The sequence below is a fragment of the Cucurbita maxima genome, unplaced genomic scaffold, assembly GCF_002738345.1.
Source record: "Cucurbita maxima cultivar Rimu unplaced genomic scaffold, Cmax_1.0 Cma_Scf00015, whole genome shotgun sequence".
Lineage (NCBI taxonomy): Eukaryota > Viridiplantae > Streptophyta > Magnoliopsida > Cucurbitales > Cucurbitaceae > Cucurbita > Cucurbita maxima.
In genome coordinates, this window is record NW_019272031.1 from 4,489,917 (window position 1) to 4,512,428 (window position 22,512).

General features: G+C 36.6%; 5 protein-coding genes across 6 annotated transcripts; 2 read left to right on the forward strand and 3 right to left on the reverse strand.

Annotated features, from left to right (window-relative positions):
* Positions 1-295: 295 nt before the first annotated feature.
* Positions 296-3,398, reverse strand: LOC111490304. 2 transcript variants are annotated; one of them, XM_023138889.1, is made up of 6 exons: positions 3,195-3,398; positions 2,969-3,070; positions 2,594-2,822; positions 1,808-1,899; positions 1,573-1,680; positions 296-548 (listed from the first exon to the last, which is right to left on the reverse strand). In XM_023138889.1, exons 1-6 carry the CDS (start codon positions 3,288-3,290, stop codon positions 387-389), a joined length of 789 nt encoding a protein of 262 aa, XP_022994657.1. In that variant the 5' UTR covers positions 3,291-3,398; the 3' UTR covers positions 296-386. The 2 variants fall into 2 exon arrangements, with proteins under 2 accessions (XP_022994657.1, XP_022994658.1); XM_023138890.1 differs by lacking the exon at positions 1,573-1,680.
* A 748-nt stretch (positions 3,399-4,146) lies between these two features.
* LOC111490274 (BAHD acyltransferase At5g47980-like) lies at positions 4,147-6,261 on the forward strand. Its single transcript, XM_023138845.1, has 2 exons — positions 4,147-4,567; positions 5,217-6,261. Exons 1-2 carry the CDS (start codon positions 4,157-4,159, stop codon positions 6,114-6,116), a joined length of 1,311 nt encoding a protein of 436 aa, XP_022994613.1. The 5' UTR covers positions 4,147-4,156; the 3' UTR covers positions 6,117-6,261.
* A 1,590-nt stretch (positions 6,262-7,851) lies between these two features.
* On the reverse strand, positions 7,852-11,273 carry LOC111490271 (cytochrome P450 87A3-like). Its single transcript, XM_023138840.1, has 9 exons — positions 10,995-11,273; positions 9,860-10,187; positions 9,530-9,682; positions 9,169-9,417; positions 8,945-9,034; positions 8,652-8,730; positions 8,341-8,447; positions 8,128-8,255; positions 7,852-8,052 (listed from the first exon to the last, which is right to left on the reverse strand). Exons 1-9 carry the CDS (start codon positions 11,192-11,194, stop codon positions 7,962-7,964), a joined length of 1,425 nt encoding a protein of 474 aa, XP_022994608.1. The 5' UTR covers positions 11,195-11,273; the 3' UTR covers positions 7,852-7,961.
* Positions 11,274-15,580: 4,307 nt separating this feature from the next.
* LOC111490301 (zerumbone synthase-like) lies at positions 15,581-16,659 on the reverse strand. The gene is made up of 3 exons (XM_023138885.1): positions 16,567-16,659; positions 16,113-16,493; positions 15,581-16,045 (listed from the first exon to the last, which is right to left on the reverse strand). The coding sequence occupies exons 1-3, from the start codon at positions 16,602-16,604 to the stop codon at positions 15,616-15,618; spliced, it is 849 nt and encodes a 282-aa protein (XP_022994653.1). The 5' UTR covers positions 16,605-16,659; the 3' UTR covers positions 15,581-15,615.
* Positions 16,660-17,604: 945 nt separating this feature from the next.
* Positions 17,605-21,414, forward strand: LOC111490270 (protein DETOXIFICATION 35-like). Its single transcript, XM_023138838.1, has 7 exons — positions 17,605-17,904; positions 18,843-19,468; positions 19,553-19,609; positions 19,681-19,919; positions 20,708-20,826; positions 20,919-21,005; positions 21,077-21,414. Exons 1-7 carry the CDS (start codon positions 17,647-17,649, stop codon positions 21,149-21,151), a joined length of 1,461 nt encoding a protein of 486 aa, XP_022994606.1. The 5' UTR covers positions 17,605-17,646; the 3' UTR covers positions 21,152-21,414.
* The last annotated feature ends 1,098 nt before the right edge of the window (positions 21,415-22,512 follow it).

The window sequence follows — 22,512 nt, forward strand, 5'->3', positions numbered from 1 at the left end:
GACATGGGTTATTATAATTTCTATGAAAGATGGAGAGAAAATCAATTTAAGCTTCATTGACTTTTTAAAGACAAAAAATCGTCATTCCATCATTTCTATTCGATCATTTCTAGTAAAAGTAATTTTAAATCATAAAACCTAGGAAACCAATTCCTTAGAATTCGAGGGCATAGTTGTACAACCTACAGAACCAATCAGCCCCGAGCACCCGACGGCTAGTTTAGGTACAATGACATCTTTATTAGTAATAACAAGTCGTTAGAGACACCTGATTCCTCACACATGCTATGTTACTCATCAAAAATGTTGGTAATCATTCTGTCATAACTAATAAAACCAATTTTAATCACACAACTGAGCCTGAAGGGATCTGCTTCTTAACAATGCTATATGACAACCTCAAATGTGTTGCAGCTTTTACAAGAGATATATAATGCAGTTATGTTAAATCTACTCTCAACACAAAACATAGGTTTCAACCTGCAACCTCGATCGAGATGTTCAGCATGCACATCGGCCAATCGGGAACGGAGGAGGTCCAGAGTAACCTGAAAGGCCATAGAACTAGTAATTAAAAGACGGTAGAGATAAACAACGGTTGTTTCGTTATCGATCAATCATTCAAATCATGTCGAGATTTGCACATCAATTTTACTTTTTCTTTCTATACAGCACCCTGTTATTCGACAAGTTATTCAATTCCAGGCATGGCCAATAGGACCACAGCAGCTCAAGAGAATCAGATTTATTAAGCCCCATCACGAGATCATATATCAAAGTCACAGGCAATGATCCGACAAGTTATAAAAAGATAGCAACCACAATTTCTAAATATAAATACTCAGCCAACGTATTATCTAATAATGTTGCTTCAACTCTAAAACAATAAATATTATACGGTAGTAGTTGTTGAGGATTGTTGGGAGGGAGTCCCACGTTGGCTAATTAAGGGGATGATCATTGGTTTATAAGTAATGAATACGTCTCCACTAGAACGAGGTCTTTTAAGGGAACCAAAAGCTAATTTATGAGAGTTTATGCTCAAAGTGGACAATGTCATACCATTGTGGAGGTCTGTGATTTCTAACATGGTATCAAAACCATGCCCTTAGCTTAGTCATGTCAATAGAATCCTCAAATGTTGAACAAAGTTGCTAGCCTCAAAGGTGTAGTCAAAAGTGACTCAAGTATCGAACAAATGGTGTACTTTGTTTGAGGGCTCTAGAGAAAAGAGTCGAGCCTCGATTAAGGGAAGACTGTTCGAGGGCTACATAGACCTCAAGGGAGGATCCATGGTATACTTTGTTCGAGGAGAGGATTGTTGAGAGGGAGTCCCACATTGGCTAATTAAGGGAATGATTATGAGTTTATAAGTAATGAATATAACTCCCATGTTATGAGGCCTTTTGGGGAAACCAAAAGCAAAGTCATGAGAGCTTATGTTCAATGGATCATATCATACCATTGTAGAGATCAGTAGTTTCTAACAATAGTAACTATCAAATATTCTTAATATGGACATGGGATTAAGATGAGGATGGTGGAGCTCTTAAGATCAAATTAGTGGAAAACCTCATTGCCTTTGTTAAGCTGAACTCCACAGTGAGTGCAATGTATGAAGTGTTTGTTCTCTTGCAGATCTCCTTGTTTACAAATAGGACACCATAACTTCCCAAGATCCTAACAAGACATCCAAAATAGATAAAAAAAAAAAAAAAGGAAATGTAAGATCCAGTTAACAAGAATGCCTAAAGGCATCCAAAATTTCAAATTAATATAGCCCTCAAGAATCAAGATGAAAACCAACCTTCTCACTGTTGAGTTGCATATGTTCGTAAACTGCACGGGCTAAGAACTTGTCTTCTTCGTCTTCCCATGTTACAATAGGGCCTTCAGATTCTGCAAGGAGCTGAGTAAACATCCTACTCAAAATAGAGATTTTAACAGCTTAAATACTACCAGAGAAGATCAATAACCATGGCTCTAATATAACAGAGCCTGCTAAAAGAACAGATGACAACAAATCATTTATTCTTTGGAAGACAAAGCCTGCTCACTGCTACTAAATTTGTTTTCCAGTTAAAAAGGAGGATGCTTTTCAATTCAAAGCTTTGACACTGAGACATCTCACATCAGTTAGAGAGGAGAATTAAACATTCTTTATAAGAGTGTGGAAACCACTCTCTAGCAAATGCATTTTAAAACCTTGGGAGAAAACCTGGAAGGGAAAGCCCAAAGAAGACAATATTTGCTAATGGTGGGCTTGGGTTGTTACAAATGGTATCAGAGTCACCAGGTTATGTGCCAGCGAGGAGGCTGAGCCCCGAAAGGGGTGGATTGGGGGTGTTCCACATCGATTGGAGAGGGGAACGAGTGTTAGCGAAGATACAGGGCCCCGAGGGGGGTGGATTGTGAGATCCACCATCGATTGGAGTGGGGAATGAAACATTCTTTATAAGGGTGTGGACACCTCTCCCTAGCAGACACGTTTTTAAACCTTGAGGAAAAACTCGGAAGGGAAAGCCCAAAGAAGAAAATATCTACTAGTAAAGCCAATGAACATGAACAAGTAAAATGGCGTTAGAAAAATCACCTTTTTGTTTCAGATCAACATTCAAATCCTCATAGAAAATCCTTTGCATTTCCAACAAAATTTCTTCACCTTCACCTGCATAAGCATCATGAAGCCCCTCATATTCCCAAAGAGCATCATCAGACTCGGGAGCAGAGGTTAAATTCTTATAACATTCATTCTCAGCTTCGTCTTTAATCTTTTTCAGCTCATCAGAAAATATATCTTGAAAAGAAGATCTGATGAAATCCTACAACCAACCAAAAATCCAAAAAAACACATACAAATTACATAACAAAAGAAGTAAGTCATGTAAGAAAACAAAGAGCAACATAGAACATCCAACAACTAATTGTTAAAATCGTATATATTACAGAAATATTTACAAAAACGAACCTGCTGCCGATCATCGAGAGAATGGAGATAACCGGGCGACCTCATCTTCCAGAGCAAGCGGTTTCTTCCTTCTCTGACCCTCTTGCAACAGTTCTCCTTCAGCTAATCACAGTAAAATTATTAATTTCGAATAAAATTAACGAATACATTATTCTTGTTCTTCTAATTGATCATATATCCCGCAAGAAACACAAAACAATTGGCATCGAGAAAAGAGAAAATTCACCTTCTCCTTCCATGACTGATGATTGTTGTAACGAGGATGAGTCTTAATCGAAGAACGATGCGTTTGAGTGACGGAATCTGGATCCTTCTCCTCCATTTTCACTGCTTCTTTTCCGCTACGATACAGAAATTTTCCCTCAACTAATGAACAGTCCTCTCTTCATGTGGAAGCGGTGACCTTCAACATTTCAATTCCGGCCGCGAATTATGCATCGACGACGGACAACGAACCAAACGGAGCTGCTATCAAATTGGGCTTTTGAAAACGAATTTGGGCCCGTTATGGATGGGCCCACTAGGCTTTTGCATGTGTGGAAATTGCTTCCATGGGCCGGGTCGGGTCGAAATGTCTTTTAAACCCAATTCAATGATTCGGATCATAATTCTTTTCCATTAGGTCATTTAATTCAAACTTTTATATTTAATAAAAAGTAAAATATTAGTTTATAAAACATTTACTTATTTATTTTTAAATATATAATTAAAATTGGTCGATATTAACTAAAAAAAATTAATTAAATTTTTAAGAAAATAGGATTTAAATTTTTTTGTCTATACGAAAAATATAGAAGAAAAATAAAAATTAATAATATATACCTATAAATTATATGTATATATATCGATTAAATTAAAAAATATACCTTGTAAATAAAATTAAAAATTATATTTTCTAAAACAAATAAAGACTAAATTAAAAAAAATGTATTTATAGGTTAAATTGAGTTAGGTTGAGACATTTTCCTCTCGAAGTAAAATATTTATTTATTTATTTATTTATTTATTTAAAATTTATAATTCAATATAAATTTGTAAGCAAAAATTAGAGTTCACATGATTCACGCCAAACGAAATCTCATCCATTAAAAAAAAGTTAATAAGTTCATCATCACCATGGCCGTCCTCCAATATATATATTCCGTTCATTCAGTTCCATTTCACAGACAGAGCTTCAAAATCCCAACAATGGAACTCCAAATTCTCTCCAAACAAATCATCAAACCTTCTTCTCCCACCCCTCCGGAGCTACGCCGTTTCAACCTCTCTCTGCTCGACCAGCTCGCCACCGCCGGCTACGTCCCCCTCATTCTCTTCTTCGCCAACCACGGCGGAGCGCCGCCTTTCGAGGAGAGATCTCACCGTCTCAAGAAGTCTCTGGCGGAGACTTTGACCCGGTTTTACCCACTCGCCGGCCGGGCTAGAGAGAATAGCTACATCGAATGTAACGACGACGGCGCTGAGTATGTTGAAGCTCGTGCCAACTCTGTTCTCGCCGATTTTCTTAAGGAACCGACGCCGGAACTTCTCGCTTGTTTTCTTCCGATTAAGACTGAAGCCCCTGAGGCGGCCGACGGCGGACGTATGTTTTTAGTTCAGGTATTTCTAAACTCACCACTAACACATATTGTCAGCTTTAATAAGTTAAGCTCACGATTTTAAAACGTTTTATAATTACGAAGGTCAATCTCTGTTTGGCTCGAGTAAACCTTTGCATGCTTCTGCTTCTGATATCTTTTGGGAGGCCTACACCCCATAAAAACTGTCTACGTGAAACTATCACTTGGTTCGTAGGTCTTGATTTAAGGTTAGAATTCTAGCTCTTCTAGAATGGTATTTCACGGATGGAACAATGAAGCTTCATGTTTTGTTTCCCTCTTCAACTGACGTGGAATCTCACAATCTACCTCCTTCGAGGGCCAGCATCCTCGCTGGCACTCATTCCCGTCTCCAATCGATGTGAGACCTCTCAATCTACCCTCCGTCAGGGTCTAGCGTCTTAGTTGGCACACCATTTGGGGTCCACTTCCCTTTGAGGTTCAGCCTCCTTGCTGACACATTATTCGGTGTCTCGCTTTTATACCATTTATAACAGCATAAGCCCACCGTTAACAAATACTGTCTGCTTTAGCCTGTTATATATAGTTGTTATCAACCTAACGGTTTTAAAATCATCTGCTACGGAGATTTTAATGTAATTTTAAATTTTAAAAATTATGAAAATGAAATTAATAATTTTAAATTTTAGGCGACATTATTCGAATGCGGCGGAATGGCAATAGGTGTAAGCTTCTCACACAAGCTAGTCGACGCATACTCCATCAGCGTCATCTTAAAAGGTTGGTACCAAGCGGCGCTCGGCTCCGACACGGCGGAGGCCGAGTTTCTACAAGCTTCTCTGGTTCCACCGCCGGAAGGAATCCCAATCAGTGTCCCTCCGACCGACTTAGGAGCCAAGGACAAATTAGCAAGCCGAAGACTAGTCTTCAACAGCTCCAAAATCGCCGCTCTAAAAGCCGCCGCCGCGAGTAAGCTCATACCGAACCCAACTCGGGTGGAAGCCATAACGGCGCTCATATGGAAATGCGCGATGAAAGCCGCCACCAAAACGACGTCGTCAAATCCTCCAACTCTATCCGTCATGTCCCAAACGGTAAATTTACGCAAAAGACTAACCCCACCGCCGCCGGAATATTCCATCGGAAACCTCCTCGGGAACTTCGTATCAGAGAGAATCCCGCCGGCGGAGAAAACCCTGCCGGAGCTGGTGGAGCTTCTGAGAGATGGAATTACAGAGTTTAATGAAAATGGGATTAATAGATATGAAGGGAAAGATGCGTTTTTGAAGATAATTGAAAAGCTTCAAGAATTGGGAGCTCTGTTTATGAGAGATGACGTGGCGTTTTATATTAGTAGTAGTTGGAGCCGGTTCGGGTTGTACGAGATGGATTTCGGGTGGGGAAAACCGGTTTGGGTTAGTATTGGGAGCATCATGTTTTTGAATTTTGTGGTGCTTACGGACGCTAGAGATGGGGAAGGAATTGAGGCTTGGGTCACTTTGAAAGAAGATGAAATGGCTTCTTTTGAGCTTGATGAGGAGTTGCTTGATTTTGCTTTGATCAACCCGAGTGTCGTTATGTTGACCTAAATTGGTTCGGTTCAATATGATTATCACTTGCAAAGCAAACCCAAGCGTCGTTATGTTGACCTAGACTGATTCGGTTCAATATGATTGTCACTTGTAAAGTTGCATAATGATCAAAATTGTGCCTCAATAATATGTATTTCAATTTTCCGTGAAATATTCTATAAATAAATAAATAAATAAATAAATATATATATATAAATAATGATCAGTGATAGCTGGATTTGTGCCCACAAAATAACAGTAATATCCCATGACCAGTTTGAATTCGATACTTGATGACCTCGACATTCCCTTGTATGTATGTGGTACTCGGCATTTCTTAAAGTTTCAAATTTTTAGGAACGTAAAATATATATATATTTTTTATGATCACTGATTGCTGAATTTGTGCCCCCTCAGAATAACAGTAACATCCCTTCGAGTTTGAATTCGACACTTGATGGCCCCGACATTCATGTATGTGGTAAAGTAGTTTATTGAAGATTGGATTTTCTCTTTGGGTGAGGGTTCGACCCATTTTGATGGCTTTATGATCTCTTCGTGTCGAACCAAACTTGGAGCTACTTTGTGTCGACCAATTCCATACCCTAATTTTTGTAAGTCTTTCTTAGTCATCCTATTCTTAGGATCAGTCTTATTCGAATGTGGTTTTGGTTCATTTATGTACCCTTCATTTACTCGGATGTCACAATAACCTATAACTCTATGTATTAATTTCTACGATAAACTTTCATGAGACTATGAAGCTTTATAAAAACCACACTAAAACCTTCATAATAACCCCACCGTTAGTAGATATTGTCTGTTTCAGCCCTCACGGTTTTAAAACGAGTCTAATAGGGAGAGATTTTCACACCCTTATAAGGAATATTTCGTTCCACTCTCCAACCAATGTGAGATCTCACATAGTCTCTACGACAGTATCACAACACCCTTTCCCCTCCCAAGATAGCACCACCTAGTTTTGCTGCATCGGCTAGTAGTAACACACGCATCTTTATTCACCGGATAAAGTGACCTAAGTTCGTATTAACAAATTCTATTGATCTAGAACGTCTTAATCAGTTAAATTATACTCAAGTTACAAATATTTTAAAGTTTTTTTTTTTTTTTTTCATTCAACAATTGCGTAGACGAGTGATTAACCCTCGTCTCAACAGTTTCAAAATGAGCTATGTTCAAATTGGTTCTGTACAGTGGTTTAACTGATCTTAATTAGTTTAATACAATAAAATTTAAAAAAAAGAACCCGTAATTTTACTGAAACGTGAAAGATAAACATAATACAAGTGGAATACAATAATAATAATAATAGAAATAACATTTTTTGTTTAAGCCTTCCATTATATTCAATTCTTCGTTGGGTTTTACAATGCATCTAGTAGGGAGAGATTTTCACACTCTTATAATAAATGTTTCGTTCCGAGATCTCACACAGTCTCTCCGACTGCATCACAACACCCTTTCCCCTCCCATGATAGCACCACCTAGTTTTGTTGCATCGACTAATAGTAGCGCACACATCTTTATTCACGAGATAAAGTGACCTAGGTTCATATTAACAAATTCTATTGATCTAGAATGTCGTAAGCAGATAAATTATAGTTTCTTTTTTCATTCAACAATTGTGTAAACGAGTGATTAACCCTCGTCTTAACACCTTCTCCAATGAGCTATGTTCAAATTGGTTTCGTACGATGGTTAAGCTAATCTTAATTATTTTAATACAATAAAATTTAGAAAAAAAGACGTAGCTTTATTGAAACGTGGACGATAAACGTAGTACAACTAGGAATACTACGATAAACGATGCCATTTTTTGTTTAAGCCTTCCATTATATTCAATCATTCCTTGGGAGTGAACTTCATATGTAGCCCATCTTCAAAGCTCAATATATGAGCTCTTGCAACCTTTCCTCCCTTAAGCTTGGTCCATCTATCAAAATTAGATTAGTGTGATTAATTAATCTCTCTTATGCACTAATCAAAGCTTAATTTATAAACTAAGTACCTATACTTAGTGAAGAGAATATGGAGGAATGTGCACAAGTAGACTTTAGAGTACTCAGCACCAGCACAATGCCTTAAACCTCCCCCAAATGGCATGAAGTTCTTTTGAATCGTAATCGAGTCCAACTCCTACAATTTAACCCAAACTCGAGATTATTAACTGTTAGATGTATGAAAGAAACAATCTTTTGAGTTGTCGTCATTGTCGGTATACCTTCCAACGCCATGGGTTGAAGGTATGGGGATCCTTGTAAACAGCTGGGTCCCTATGACGAGAAGCCGTAACGAGCATCACTGTCCATCCTTCCGGGATTGTGTATCCTGCATTCATCCAACGTGAATCAGTGAACTATTAATATTGATATAATATGAAGAGATGTCCACAAGAGCAGGAGGGGAATGGAAAAGTCTTTTCTATCCCCGTCTCTGTCACTTATTGAACAATCCCCATTTCGTAAAATTCCTCGTTTATTTTAGTGGGTTTCAGGTAATTACATGAACAAGAACAATAACAAGAAGATTTACCGTTTATTTGAAGCTCTTTAGTCGTTTTCCTCAACAAGGCCGGAGTTACACTCCCCAACCTAAGTGTTTCAAAGATGACCTAAACACCAAAAGAAATAAACAATTATAAGAAGAAATGAACACAAAACTTCATCGTTGGCGGATATTGTCCTCTTTAGGTTTTCCTTTTCGGGTTTTCCCTCAAAGTTTTAAAACGCGTCTATTAGGGAAAGGTTTCCACACTCTTATAGGAGTGTTTCGTTCTCCTCCCCAACCAATGTGGAATATCATAGTATAAGAGAATCGAATCATACATGAAGAGTGAAAGTCATGGATTTGTATTCTTCCCAAGTAATTGGCCCATCTGGGTCAGCTCTAGCGTTTCTAATGGCTTCATGCTCGGCCTTTATCACAACAAACAAAAGTATCGTTAGAAAAATGCTTTAATCTGACGTTTACAGCGTGATTATTCCGCGTAAACGAAAACCCACGTTGTGTCAATCTTATCAAATAATTTTAGCGTCGTTTCAATTCTTACTTCTAACTCTTTGACAACGTCGGGATGATCGGCGAGGTAGTTGAGAATCAAAGTAAGAGTGGTGGAGATTGACTCAAAGCTAGCAAAGCTTATAGAAAACAATAATTGGATGATGAAATCATCTGAAATGAACTTCTGTGATCCCTTATCTTTAACGGCTTGCCCCAAGAAATCCTCATCACTTCCTGCTCCTGAAGCCAATCTGCCCTCTAGAATTTCTCTTAGCTTCTTTTGGATTTCCTTCATGTCCTAAAAGTTATCGAAACGCTAACTCGTTAGCTTAAGGTTTACGACGAAGAACGAAGAACGAAGAACGAAGAACGACGAACGAAGAACGGATATTTGATTAGGTAATGATCACCTTCATGCATTTGTTGTAGGTGGTGCCAGGAACATTAATAGGCAAGGTGAGAAAGCCTCCAAGGAGTCCTGTGAACTTCTTTGTGAGACCCCCAGTTAGTAATTTACTTGAATCTTTACTGACCATCTTAACCATTGAAGTTCGGAAAACCATCTACAAAATAAGTGAAAGAATTGTTAAGCTACGAACCGAGTGTTAAATGAACAAGACTCTCTACAATGGTATGATATTGTCCACTTTGAGCATAAGCTTTCATGGCTTTGCTCCTAAATTAACCGATATGTAGCATCAAAGGAGAGTAGTGACTGAAGCTAGGTAGGTACGACGTACCACAGCAGCGGAGTCCTTGACTTCGACGGAGGGTTGGGTGGCCCAATAACAAAGGGTTTCCTTAGCGGATTCTTCGATCCGAGGTAGGAAACGCTCGCGGAGCGACTCGGCCCCGAAGTGGTTGAGAGTGATGCTTCTAATGTACTTGTGGATGAAGCCAAGAGCTTTGAGCCATTCAGTGTCAAGTCCGAAGAATTTGGAGAGTGTGTCCAAATACCACATTTCTACGGCTCTTCCTTCTTGAAGCATTATGTAATTGTTGAACTCTGCGTCTGTTGAAACCACCACCGGCCTTCCCGCCAAACATGTCTTGAAGATTGATCCATATCTTCAAAAACCCACAAAATTTTCGATTTTCAATTTTCAAATTTATCGAACATTCGTCTAACCCGAGTCTAGATCTTTATAGGGACCCGTCTCAAATGAGGTGGAGAATGGAGGAGGGTACAGGGAACGAAAAGTATACCCTCCATCTCCATCTCCAATCCCGACTATATAAAACTTTTATGTATATATAGATACATACATACATATAATCGAGATTATATTCTCCGTCGTGGACTCCACCTAAATCCTAGCTCTTGCCTCGAGTTTTCTTATCTGGGTTTTCCTTTAAGGTTTTAAAATGTATATGCTAAAAAAAGGTTTCCACATGGGATATTGTTCTTTTTGGGCTTTCCCGACACCTAGGGTATTATTCTTTTTTGGCTTTCCCTCCCAGACTTCCCCTCAAGGTTTTAAAACGTGTCTGCTAGAGAGAATTTTCCACACATTTCTATGCTTCCCCGCTAAAAAGATTTTAAAACGTGTCTACGAGGAAGGTTTCCACACCCTTCCGCGCTTCTCCTCAAAGTTTTAAAACGCTTCTGCTAGAGAGAAGTTTTCATAACTCTAGCTAGCGCATGTTTTTTCCCTCTACAACTATATATTTTTAAAATATATATACTAAATTTCTATAACTTAGATCTCCCAAATTCTAGAAAGAAAAATTCATTCGGATTCCCAAAAAAATAAATGAAGAATTTCATATATATATATATATTATAGATAAGAACGAGGAAGAGTTTCTTATCCCGACCCATAAACATCTATATTTATTATATTTATAATTATCGTAACTCGAAAATAAAAATACCTTTTAACTTTCTTCTTGATGAAAGGGTGAACATCAAGAGAGTCACTGGGTCGAGACAACTGAAGCGTCTCTCCGATGAGGGGCAACCCCATGGTGCCCGGCGGCAGAACGCCGTTGAACTTAGAATCCTTCCATTTGTTGATCCAATGGATGTAATAAGCAACTGCCAGCGTCGCCAAACCGACCACGATCGTCCACATTATATCTTCTTTCTAATTTTCCGACGACCCTGACCAACTGCGCCGAACTCAAAGGAGATCAGATGTTCTGCAACTGAGTAAGGAAGGAGAAAGGGTGACCAGTTTATATAGATGGTGGTGAAGATATTAAAAAAAAACAATGTAGACAATAAAATATTATTTTATTTACTACAATATTAAATATTTATAAAATTTCAAAATATAACCAGACAATATCTGCTGACAGTGAATTTAAGTTATTATAGAACTCGTGAACTCGACTCGATTAAATTGAATTAATTGAATTTTTCGAGTAATTATTATTATTATTATTATTATTATTATTATTTTTTACTCACAAGAACCAACATAAAAATAAATGGTGTGGTGTAATAAAACGTGATTCACGTTGGTAGACGGTCGATGTGGTCATGCAGCCAACGTTGTATATTATTTTAATGAGAAATATGGTAATATTTTTTTTACCAAATGTATGCGTTGGTGACTAAAATTATTCTTCTTTGGTATTATTTTTAATATTCTTTTTGTTTACTATTATATTATTATTATTATTGGAATATAGACGGTGTATACGAGTTGAGTTCTAGAATCTTTTGAACTAACTCAAAAGCTCGAGTTGGTTGGATTAGTGACCCGATAACTTGAATAGAATTCAAAATCCATATCGAGTTTTTTTTTTTTAATGTTAATAACTAAAATTTTATAAATTTCATTACTAATGTCCGTTGTAGATCAAAAATATTCTTAATTTTAATAATAATTTTAAGAATAGGGTGGGGTTGAATTGGATTGTAAGGCTATTTTTAGGATGGTTAGGTTGACCCGATCACAAAAATGTCAACCTGTAAATCGACCTAAATTTTTCAATTTTTCAACTTTTATAGTTTAGATTGAGTAGTTCGAGTTGACCCGATTCTCGAGTCATGTGAACAACTCTAGCCAAACGACTTATAGATTTTTCTATAAAATAATTTTTTAAAAACCACACGAATTTTATTTATAGGTTTTAACGTATTTGATGTGTTTTAAATTCGATTAAGATTTTAGAGCCTAATTACTAAATGTCAATATGAGTATAGCTCTATAAGATATGAAATTAAATGAGTTACATTTCAAAATAATAATTTTAAAATGAAAATTATTATATGGACTCGAATGCATTTCAACGGGTTAACTCATATAGTTTTTACCAAAAATTCAAAGGGTATTTATAATAAATAACAATTGAAAATTACGATAAGTTTTTCTTTAGAGAGGTTGGATCGAGGAATAAAGAGGTAAACGAAAAACTCATAGCTTAAGTTAAAAGTCGTAACCTAATTCTTTGGATTCGTGGAAACTAGATCTTTAATGTTGTCGAGAAATCTGGATGAAATTCGGTTGGTAGCTTAAGTTAACACGCAAAGGATATAAAGGGAATTTCGAAAAAACATTTGGAAAATCACAAGGAGCGTGAGGTTGAAGATGATAGGCTCATGAGACGCACGCACATGTGGCTGCGAGTGAGGTGCGACTGGCTAAGTGTTTAGGCATGTGGGACAAGGTCTATGGGTGCATGAGGGCGCACGTGACCTAGGACCATTCTCCAATTTGTCCCATTCGACTTCTTTTAACATGTTCTATTAAGATTAGTAGGAGAAATTGTGATAAACTACCCGATTGAGAGTAAATTATGAGAAGGAATGAGTTAGTGATCCAAGTAAGTAGCGTATTAGAGCTCTTAACCGAGTTTTAAACTTATTTTATATACGTAAACCAGATTAATTTTGTGATTAGGAGCTTAATATAATAAATGAATGTGAACGACATGATTTAATTTATGTATCTACGAAGTATGCTACAAATTCATAATGGAAATGTAAGCCACATGACTTTAATTTATGCTTATGAGTTGATTATACTATGAGCTATGTATGAGTATCTTTCTGACCGACACGTTGTATGCTAAGTTAGTAATAATAAGTATTCCTAACCGTTAGTTTGTATGTTATTGCAGGCCGCTAGAAAGTTTAGTAGACGGTTGTATTTGACCAAGAACGAGTCTTACATACGTGTTCAAAAATTGTGATAAGCATAAATAGAGCTAATAGTTTAAGCCTATTAGCTAGAATACCTTTTAACGAACAAAAGGTCCTAATAAATGAAACTATGAACCACGAATGAGCCGGCGTTACAATAATTTATTTATAAAAAAAATATGATAACATTTCTATATAAAATCAAACCAACATCATTTTAATTCAGATAAATTAATAAAAATATCAAACTTTAAAATTTGTCTCAAAAATACTTTTAAAATTTTAAAAGTTTTAATAATATCTTACATTTTAAAAAAAAAAAATAAAAAAACTCTTATCTTAATATTTTAAAAAATAAAAATGTTAATAAATTTATAAGTACTTTAAAAAAATTAAAACTTCAAAAATACATTTCAAAAACACTCATAAATTTTAAAAAATAAAAATGTTAATTCTACTTTTAAAATTTTATAAGTATTTTTTAAACATCGTTTTTGTATTGTTTTTAAAAAGTTGGGAGTATTAATAAAAAAATTAAAAATTAAGTATATTAATAAAAAAAAAGTAAAGTTTTATTAAAAGTATTTTAAGAACCTTATTAAAAATGTAATATATATATATATATATATATATATATGTATATATATAAATTTTTAAGAGTATTATTAAAATTTGTAAATGGAACTTAGGAATATTTTTATTAATTTATTAATTTATTTGTCGTTTTGCAGGTTATAACGTGATTCACGTGTTTCAAGGCTACAAGACAAATGTTAAATACCCTGAAGAGATGGATCTAACGGTCGTGATTTTTCTAATTTCAGGAGGCCGATAAACTCTAATAAAATAATAAATAAATAAAACATACCGATTTGGAAATAATAATGGCTTTTTAATTTTAAAATAGAAAATTTCGTTATTAAATTTTTATACTTATTTTGAATTACCCAAAAATTAACAAAATTCTTATCGTCACATGCTGTTTTTTCTCTCTCGTCCTCCAAATTATAACCTAAATTTAAAAAAAAACGTCTTTTTTTTATGACTGTACACCGAATAGGGTTGAAGAAATATTTTGAACTAACTCGAAATTCAAGTTAGTTAGATTGATGACCCGAACAACTCGAATAGAGACTCAACTCATATTATTTTAGTACTACTGATACCATAAAAATTTAATTATTAGGTAGGATCAAAATATTTTAATTATTAATAAAATTTAAATCTCACACATATTTTTAGTTTATAATATAATAAGAATATCTATACCGATCAACGTGATTCACGACAATTAAAATACAAACAAAATAATAATTTTAAGAATAAAATTATTTTCGTACAGACAAAACCAACCAGAAAAGTTTAAAAAAATTAATTGTGAATATCTAAACAAAACGACAATAATATAAATTGAAAATAAAATAAAAATAACACTTGTCCCCATGTCCGGATTCACGTGGAAGGCCTTCCATTAGACCATATTGTAATATTAAAACATTTACAAATTATTATTTATGTTATAATTAAAATATTTAATTATTACTAATATTTAATGTATGGTTTACTTAATAAATTAAATTATGTTTTTTTATATTAAATAAAATAAATAAATAAGAGATGACTTAGAAATGGTATGAAATAAATGTTTTTAATTGAATTTCCTAAAATGCACTTTCTCAATATTAAAAAATACCTAATAATATTTGATAATATTAATATTTTGGCTAATATTCATTTTTAATTTTGTATTTCAATCTATAAAATATTATATTTTATCAGTCATGGGAAACTCAATTTGGATGATTTTCCTGTGGTGAATCGTTATTCTAATCCCGAAAAAATAACCGACGAATTTTACGGGATGAGAATTGAAATAGGGGCAGGGAGGGGGACGGACTTCTCGCCCCCGTCCCGTGGATATCTCTAAATATAGTTTATACAGATGTTGCAATTCATGTCACGTTACAAAAAAATAAAAAAATAAAAAAATCAAGCTTTATTTATTTTTTCACTTTTATTAAAATGTATTTTAAGACTTTTATTTATTTTAATATTATATTTATCTAGTAGCTAATTATTTTGAGACTATGAATGTTATTTTTGTTGTGCAAACTTACAAAATGTAGTAAAAAGGGCATTTGTGTTTTTTTTAGTCTTGAGGTAAGTTTTTTTTTGTTTTTTTTTTATTTTTTTTTATTTTGCAATTCTTATGTAATTTAGATTACATTTTTAGAATTATTCAAACTTAATATGATCGATCTTGTTTATGAAGTAATTCGAATCTCAAACAAATGTTATTATCTTGGAATATTTGATTAATAAGATTATTCGAACTAACCGAACTCTTAACATAATTCAAACACAAAAATCATAAATTTATTGAATCTCTTAAACGAAGATTAATCACGATGATTGTGCATAAGCTTTAACACTTAATTCAAAACTCGGGTTAGTAAGACTAAACCCACCATCAATCACCATATTCAGTCCGCTAACATATTTCGACTCATCACTAGCTAAGTATAGAGCTGCCTTAGCTATATCTTCAACATCCATCATTGCTCCTTTCAAGTTTCCCGACAAGTAAATTAGGGTTTCCATTGCCTTCTTTTGCTCGGCATCCATCGACGGTAGCAACATTGGCGTCACCGCCGCGAACGGCGATATCGCATTCACTCTGATCCCATGAGGCCCGAGTTCCACCGCGAGTGTCTTCATCAATCCCACAATGGCATGTTTTGATGCGGAATATGCCGGTGTGTTTCCACTACAGATCACCGACGCCATGCTCGACGTGAACAGGATGCACCCTGACTTAGCAGGAACCATGACCCTAGTGTCGATAAAAATAAATGATTAAATTTATTGTAACTCATTAACTTATGTGATAAGTTTAGTACCTAGCAGCGTGTTTGGCTCCCATGAAAGTACCGAACACATTGACATCAAATACTTTCTTGAAGTCATTCATGTCGGTGTTCATCGTCGTGGCGGTAACATCACCACGGATGCCAGCATTGTTGAACATGATATCGAGCTTTCCGTACTTATCGACAGCAAAGTCGACAGCGTTCGAGATGTCGGATTCATCGGTGACATCACAATGGAAATAGGAAACGTCGTGGTTGGTGGCATCATCGAGCTCCTTGCAGAGGGCAGCTGCGAGGTCGTCTTGGACGTCAGCGATCACCACTTTGGCTCCATTCTCCACAAAAAGCCTCACCGTCGACGCGCCGATCCCGCTCGCTCCGCCGGTGATCAGAGCGACTTTTCCGGCCAATCTGCAACAAAAAACAGAGATGATTCCATTAGATGAGTTGATATTAGTTTAATTTTGATGGGAATTTTGTGTACCTTTTGGAGATGGTTGCAGAAACGCCATTGGAGCTCATTTTGGTGGATCGAATTGGAAGAGGAAGACGAAGGCCTGCTTCTGCAGGCTTATATTTGCCTCTTTTTATAGATTACATCAGTTCGAAATTTCGTTTAATTATGGATAATTTTATTATTAACTGACTAATTATATACATAATTTTTTTAAAGTGACAGAATTACCCTTGAGTGATATACGTTAAAATCTCCGACAATAAGTTGATGAATGTTCTGTCCAATTTCATCGGTCTCACGGTTTTAAAACGCGTCTGTTAGAGAGAGATTTTCATGTTTCGTTTTTCTCTCCAACTGATGTGGGATCTCACAATCCACCGCCCCTTGGGGGTCCAACTTTCTCGTTGGCACACCGCCCGGTATCCAGCTCTAATACCATTTGTAACAGCTCAAGCTCACCGTTAGTAGATATTGTTCTCTTTAGCCCATTACATATCGTTGTCAGTTTTACGTTTTTTAAAACACGTATGTTAGGAAAATGTTTCCCCACCCTTATATGGAATGTTTCGTTCTTTTCTCCAACCAATGTGGGATCTCACAATCCACTCTCTTGAGAGTCCAATGTCCTCGCTGACACACCGCCCGATGTTTGGCTCTGATACCATTTATAACACCTCAAGCCCACTATTAGTAAATATTGTTCGCTTTAGTATGTTACATATCATCGTTAGTCTTACGTTTTTAAAACACGTATATTAGAAAAAAGTTTTCATACCCTTATAAGAAATGTTTCGTACCCCTATCCAACCGACGTGGTATCTCACAATTTTTCATTAAACATTAAAAAATGACAATCTTTCATTTAATATTAAATTCAATTTTGTAATAGAATAATGTTTTAATGATAGTTTTGAGAAATGGTCGTGGATCACGTGGTTATACAAATACAATTATTTACCACTTTCGGGGACAGGACTATGGGCCAAAAATCAAAACTTTCCACTTAAAAAAAGTAACCCATTTCACCAAATCCTATAGTTTATATATTCCTCGGCTATCGGCGAATAGTTTGCGTACAAAAGGTATCTGTCCCCTGTTTCGACGGAGATGGATGCAGCGCCACTTCTCGGCGACGGATACGGCGGAGACTATGCTCCGGCGAGGACATATAAGGAGTTCAAGCAGATCGTGTGGAGTGAGACGGTGAAGACTTGGCTGATCTCCGGTCCGGTGATTTTTCAGATCGTTTGTCAATATGGAACCAACTCTGTCACTAATATTTTTGCGGGTCAGCTCGGGGAGCTTGAGCTCTCTGGAATTTCCATTGCCATCTCTGTTATTGCCACTTTCGCTTTCGGTTTCATGGTATGTACTCTCTCTATCTCTCTATTATTGCTACTTTTGCTTTCGGTTTCATGGTCTCTCACGAATACATCTCTATTGGTACGAGGTCTTTTGGGGAAACTCAAAGCAAGGCCACGAGAGCTTATGCTCAAAACGAACAATGTAATATCATTGTAGAGAGTCGTTATTCCTAACACGATATCAGGGTCATGCCCGTACTTTGTTGAAGACTATAAAAAAGGAGTCGAGTCTCGATTAAGGGGATATCAAAGTCATGCCCTTAACTTAGCCTTGTCAATAGAATACTCAAATGTTGAACAAAGGGTATACTTTGTTCGAGGACTCCAGAGAAGGAGTCGAGCCTCTATTCGAGGGCTCCATAGACTTCAGGGAAGGCTCTGTAGTGTACTTTATTGGAAAGAAGGATCGTTGAGAGGGAGTCCCACGTTGGCTAATTTAGGGAATGATTATAGGTTTATAAGTAAATAATACATCTTCATTGGTATGAGGCCTTTTGGGGACTCAAAACCACGATAGCTTAGGCTCAAAGTGAATAATATCATAGGAGAGATGATTATTCCTAATATGTTATCAAATTCATGCCCTTAACTTAGCCATGTCAATAGAATCCTCAAATGTCGAACAAAGGGTATACTTTGTTTGAGAACTCCAGAGAAGGAGTCGAGCCTCGATTAAAGGGATGTTCGAGGACTCCATAGACCTCAAGGAAGACTTTGTAGTGTACGAGGGGAGGATTATTGAGAGTGAGTCTCACATTGGCTAACTTAGGAAATGACTCTAGGTTTATAGGTAAGGAATACATCTTCATTGGTATGAGGCTTTTTAGGGGCTCAAAGCCACGAGTGCTTATGCTCAAAGTGAACAATATCATACCATTGTAGAGAGTCGTTATTTCTAACCTCTCCCTCACTCTAAAAAATTCGATTATTGTTGAACAGTTTGGAATGGGAAGTGCAACAGAAACACTATGCGGCCAAGCATTTGGGGCAGGACAAATCCACATGCTGGGAGTATATATGCAGAGATCATGGGTCATAATGTTGGTATGTGCACTGCTAATCACGCCAGTCTATGTGTTTGCTACTCCCATTTTGAAGCTTTTGGGGCAACAAGACGATGTGGCGGAGCTGGCTGGAAGCTTCTCAGTGCTCATACTCCCACAGCTCTTCTCCTTTGTGGTGGCTTTCCCAACCCAAAAGTTCCTGCAAGCACAAAGCAAAGTGTGGGCCTTGGCTTGGATTGGATTTGGTGCCCTTATGGTCCATGTCTTGATGCTGTGGCTCTTCATTTTCCAGCTCGGTTGGGGCACCACCGGCGCTGGCTTGGCCTTGAACATCTCTGGTTGGGGCATTGCCATTGCTCAAGTCATTTATGTGTTTGGTTGGTGCAGTGATGCTTGGAGGGGCTTCTCTTGGTTGGCTTTCAAGGATTTGTGGGGCTTTGTTCAGCTCTCATTTTCATCTGCTATCATGTTTTGCTTGGAGATTTGGTATATGAGTAGCATTGTTGTTCTTGCTGGTCACCTTCCAAATGCTGTCATTTCTGTTGATTCGCTATCCATTTGGTATGTATTGTTTTGTTCTTTGATATCATCTATTTGTGGCTGTGTTCTTGGTGATTTGAAGCTTCTTTTGTGGTTTTTTTTCAGTATGAACTTGAATGGATGGGAGAATATCATTTTCATTGGAGTTAATGTTGCTATGAGGTAATGAAATTTTGCACTTTTTAAGGCTTAGCTACCCTTTGTGTTGATGTTTTTGTGTTGTTTGTTTATAGTGTTAGAGTCTCCAATGAGCTTGGAAAGGGACGGCCTCGTGCAGCGATGTACTCCGTTTACGTGACGATAGCGGAATCTCTCATTCTTGGCCTCCTCTTTATGGTCTTGATATTCTTTGTCAAGGATCATTTTGCTGTCATCTTCACAAGTAGTGTTGCTGTGCAGAAATATGTTGCCAAATTGGCTTATCTTCTTGGTATAACCATGGTTCTCAATAGTGTCCAACCAGTCATATCAGGTGAGCTTAAAAATCTCTCATTCTCTCCTCTTCTCTCCTTAGTAGACGCGTTTTAAAACCATGAAGTTGACAGTGATACGTAATGGACCAAAGCGAACAATATCTGTTAGCAATAAACTTGGACTGTTACAGATGGTATCAGAGCTAGGTATTGGGAGTGTACCAGCGAGGATGTTGGGCCCTCAAAGGGGTGGATTGTGAGATCCCACGTTGGTTAGAGGGGGAAACAAAACATTTCTTATAAAGGTGTGGAAACCTCTCCTTAATAGACATGTTTTAAAACCGTAAGGCTGATGGTGATACGTAATGGGCCAGAGCGGACAATATCTGTTAGCGGTGGGTTTAGGTTGTTACAAAAGGTATTAGAACCAGTCAAGGGGCAGTGTGCCAGCAAAGATGCTGGGCCCTTAAGGGGTGGATTGTAAGAGCACATTAGTTGGAGAGGGGAACGAAACATTTCTTATAAGGATGTGGAAACTTTTTCCTAATCGATGAATTTTAAAACCCTGAGACTAACGGTGATATGTAACGGGCCAAAGCAAACAATCTCTGTTAACGATGGGCTTGAGCTTTTACAAATGGTATCAAAGTCAGGCACCGAGCGATATGCGAGTGAGAACATTGAGCCTCCAAAAGAGTGGATTGTAAGATCTCATATCGGTTGGAGAGAAAAACAGAATATTTCTTATAAGAGTGTGAAAATCTCTCCCTTAATACACGCATTTTAAAACCGTGAGACATTATCTTTTACTGATGGCTTTTGTGTGTGGTGTGGCTTACCTTAACAGGTGTGGCCATTGGAGCTGGATGGCAAGCATTGGTGGCTTATATAAACTTAGCCTGCTATTACATTTTTGGTCTCCCTCTTGGAATTGTCTTAGGTTATGTAGCAAAGTTCGGAGTCAAGGTATCTCAAAACTCGTATCGTGTTATCGTGTTATTGTGTTATGTTTCGTTGACATCTTTGAACCTCGAACTTTCTCGATTCGTTTCATATAGGGGCTGTGGGGCGGAATGATCGCCGGGATCGCGATGCAAACGTTGCTGCTGCTACTCGTCCTATACAAAACCAACTGGAACAAAGAAGTAAGTAAAAGCATACGAGTTCATGAGTCAAAGCATATCAATGGCTAACATGTTGAGTATAATGGTTGCAGGTTGAAGAAACTTCTGGAAGGATGCAGAAATGGACTGGACAAGACATCCAAAGAGATAATAGAGCTGAAAGCTAGAAGAGGATCAGCTGTTCATCACTTTCTTTCATTATCTTCTATGCCTTTCCTTCTTAATTTCATTTTCACTTTGAGCATCATTTTGACTTTAATTTGAGAATTAGATTAACTCGTCATTCAGCTAACGGTCTGTTTTAACTTGTTATATATCGTCGTCAGTCTCACGATTTTAAAACGTATCTATTAGGGAGAAGTTTCATACCTTTATAAGGAATGTTTCATTCTTCTCTCAAACTGGTGTGGAATCTCCAATCGAATCAAAATATTCTATACAAAAGAGTGATCAGTAAGCCCACCGTTTTTTAATAAAGAATGTAGCGTTTTTTAATCCTATACTGACCTATTTCTTACTCGTCGAGGATTCAATTAGACCAACCAACGATCAATTTATCGAACAAGAAGTTAAGCAAAGGTTGGAAAATTGATAAAAGAATCTAACTGATGCTTGACTACGAAGGGTTTATGTTCAACTTTACGAGTTGCTGGTTGAAAGGGACTCGTTTCTTGCATGTTTAAGATTCGATCAAATCAACCAACGATCGGTTTATTGAACGAGAAGTTAAGGAAATGTTAGAAAATTGATAAAAGAACTTAATCGATGCTTGACTACAAAGGGTTTATTTTCAACTCCACAAGTTGGTAGGGTGAAAGAGACCCATTTTTTGCATGTCAAGGAGTTAAGGAAGAGTTAGAAAATTGATAAAAGAACATAACTGATGCTTGACTACAAAAAGTTTATGTTCAACCCCACAGCTGGGTTGAAAGGGACCCATTTCTTGCATCTCCATAATTCAATCAATGCTTGACTACAAAAAGTTTATGTTCAACCCCACAGCTGGGTTGAAAGGGACCCATTTCTTGCATGTCCATAATTAAATCAATGCTTGACTACAAAAAGTTTATGTTCAACCCCACGGCTGGGTTGAAAGGGACCCATTTCTTGCATGTCCATAATTCAATCAGATCAGCCAACGACTAGTTTATCGAACAAGAAGTTAAGCAAGGGTTAGAAAATTGACAAAAAGAATCTAACCGATACTTGACTACAAAGGGTTTATGTTCAACTCCATGAGTTGATGGGTTGAAAGGGACTCGTTTCTTGTAGTCATCAGATAAGCTAACAACTAGTTTATTGAACGAGAAGTTAAGCAAGGATTAGAAAATTGACAAAAAGAATCTAATCAATGCTTGACTACCGACTGTTTATGTTCAAAATATTCCAAATTTTTTTTTAGGAGTTATTCTTAATATTTTGAAGAAAAAAAACGTGCGATTATATTTAAAATGAAAAAAAAAAAAAAAAAAAAAAAAAAAAAAAAAAAAAAAAAAAAAAAAAAAAAAAAAAAAAAAAAAAAAAAAAA

What these genes read in the sequence shown, in the direction of transcription:
- LOC111490274 (XM_023138845.1), top strand. Translation starts at nt 4,157, where the DNA reads ATGGAACTCCAAATTCTCTCCAAACAAATCATCAAACCTTCTTCTCCC. An exon ending in GACGTATGTTTTTAGTTCAG is followed by an intron (nt 4,568 to 5,216) that starts GTATTTCTAAAC and finishes TTTAAATTTTAG; the next exon opens with GCGACATTATTCGAATGCGG.
- LOC111490270 (XM_023138838.1), top strand. Translation starts at nt 17,647, where the DNA reads ATGGATGCAGCGCCACTTCTCGGCGACGGATACGGCGGAGACTATGCT. An exon ending in GTTGATTCGCTATCCATTTG is followed by an intron (nt 19,469 to 19,552) that starts GTATGTATTGTT and finishes GTTTTTTTTCAG; the next exon opens with TATGAACTTGAATGGATGGG. An exon ending in GGAGTTAATGTTGCTATGAG is followed by an intron (nt 19,610 to 19,680) that starts GTAATGAAATTT and finishes GTTTGTTTATAG; the next exon opens with TGTTAGAGTCTCCAATGAGC.
- LOC111490304 (XM_023138889.1), bottom strand. Translation starts at nt 3,290, where the DNA reads ATGGAGGAGAAGGATCCAGATTCCGTCACTCAAACGCATCGTTCTTCG. An exon ending in TGTTGATCTGAAACAAAAAG is followed by an intron (nt 1,900 to 2,593) that starts GTGATTTTTCTA and finishes AGCTCCTTGCAG; the next exon opens with AATCTGAAGGCCCTATTGTA. An exon ending in AGCTTAACAAAGGCAATGAG is followed by an intron (nt 549 to 1,572) that starts GTTTTCCACTAA and finishes ATGGCCTTTCAG; the next exon opens with GTTACTCTGGACCTCCTCCG.
- LOC111490301 (XM_023138885.1), bottom strand. Translation starts at nt 16,604, where the DNA reads ATGAGCTCCAATGGCGTTTCTGCAACCATCTCCAAAAG. An exon ending in TCTGCAACCATCTCCAAAAG is followed by an intron (nt 16,494 to 16,566) that starts GTACACAAAATT and finishes TTTTTGTTGCAG; the next exon opens with ATTGGCCGGAAAAGTCGCTC. An exon ending in GGAGCCAAACACGCTGCTAG is followed by an intron (nt 16,046 to 16,112) that starts GTACTAAACTTA and finishes TATCGACACTAG; the next exon opens with GGTCATGGTTCCTGCTAAGT.
- LOC111490271 (XM_023138840.1), bottom strand. Translation starts at nt 11,194, where the DNA reads ATGTGGACGATCGTGGTCGGTTTGGCGACGCTGGCAGTTGCTTATTAC. An exon ending in TCAAGGACTCCGCTGCTGTG is followed by an intron (nt 9,683 to 9,859) that starts GTACGTCGTACC and finishes CTTATTTTGTAG; the next exon opens with ATGGTTTTCCGAACTTCAAT. An exon ending in CCTACAACAAATGCATGAAG is followed by an intron (nt 9,418 to 9,529) that starts GTGATCATTACC and finishes GATAACTTTTAG; the next exon opens with GACATGAAGGAAATCCAAAA.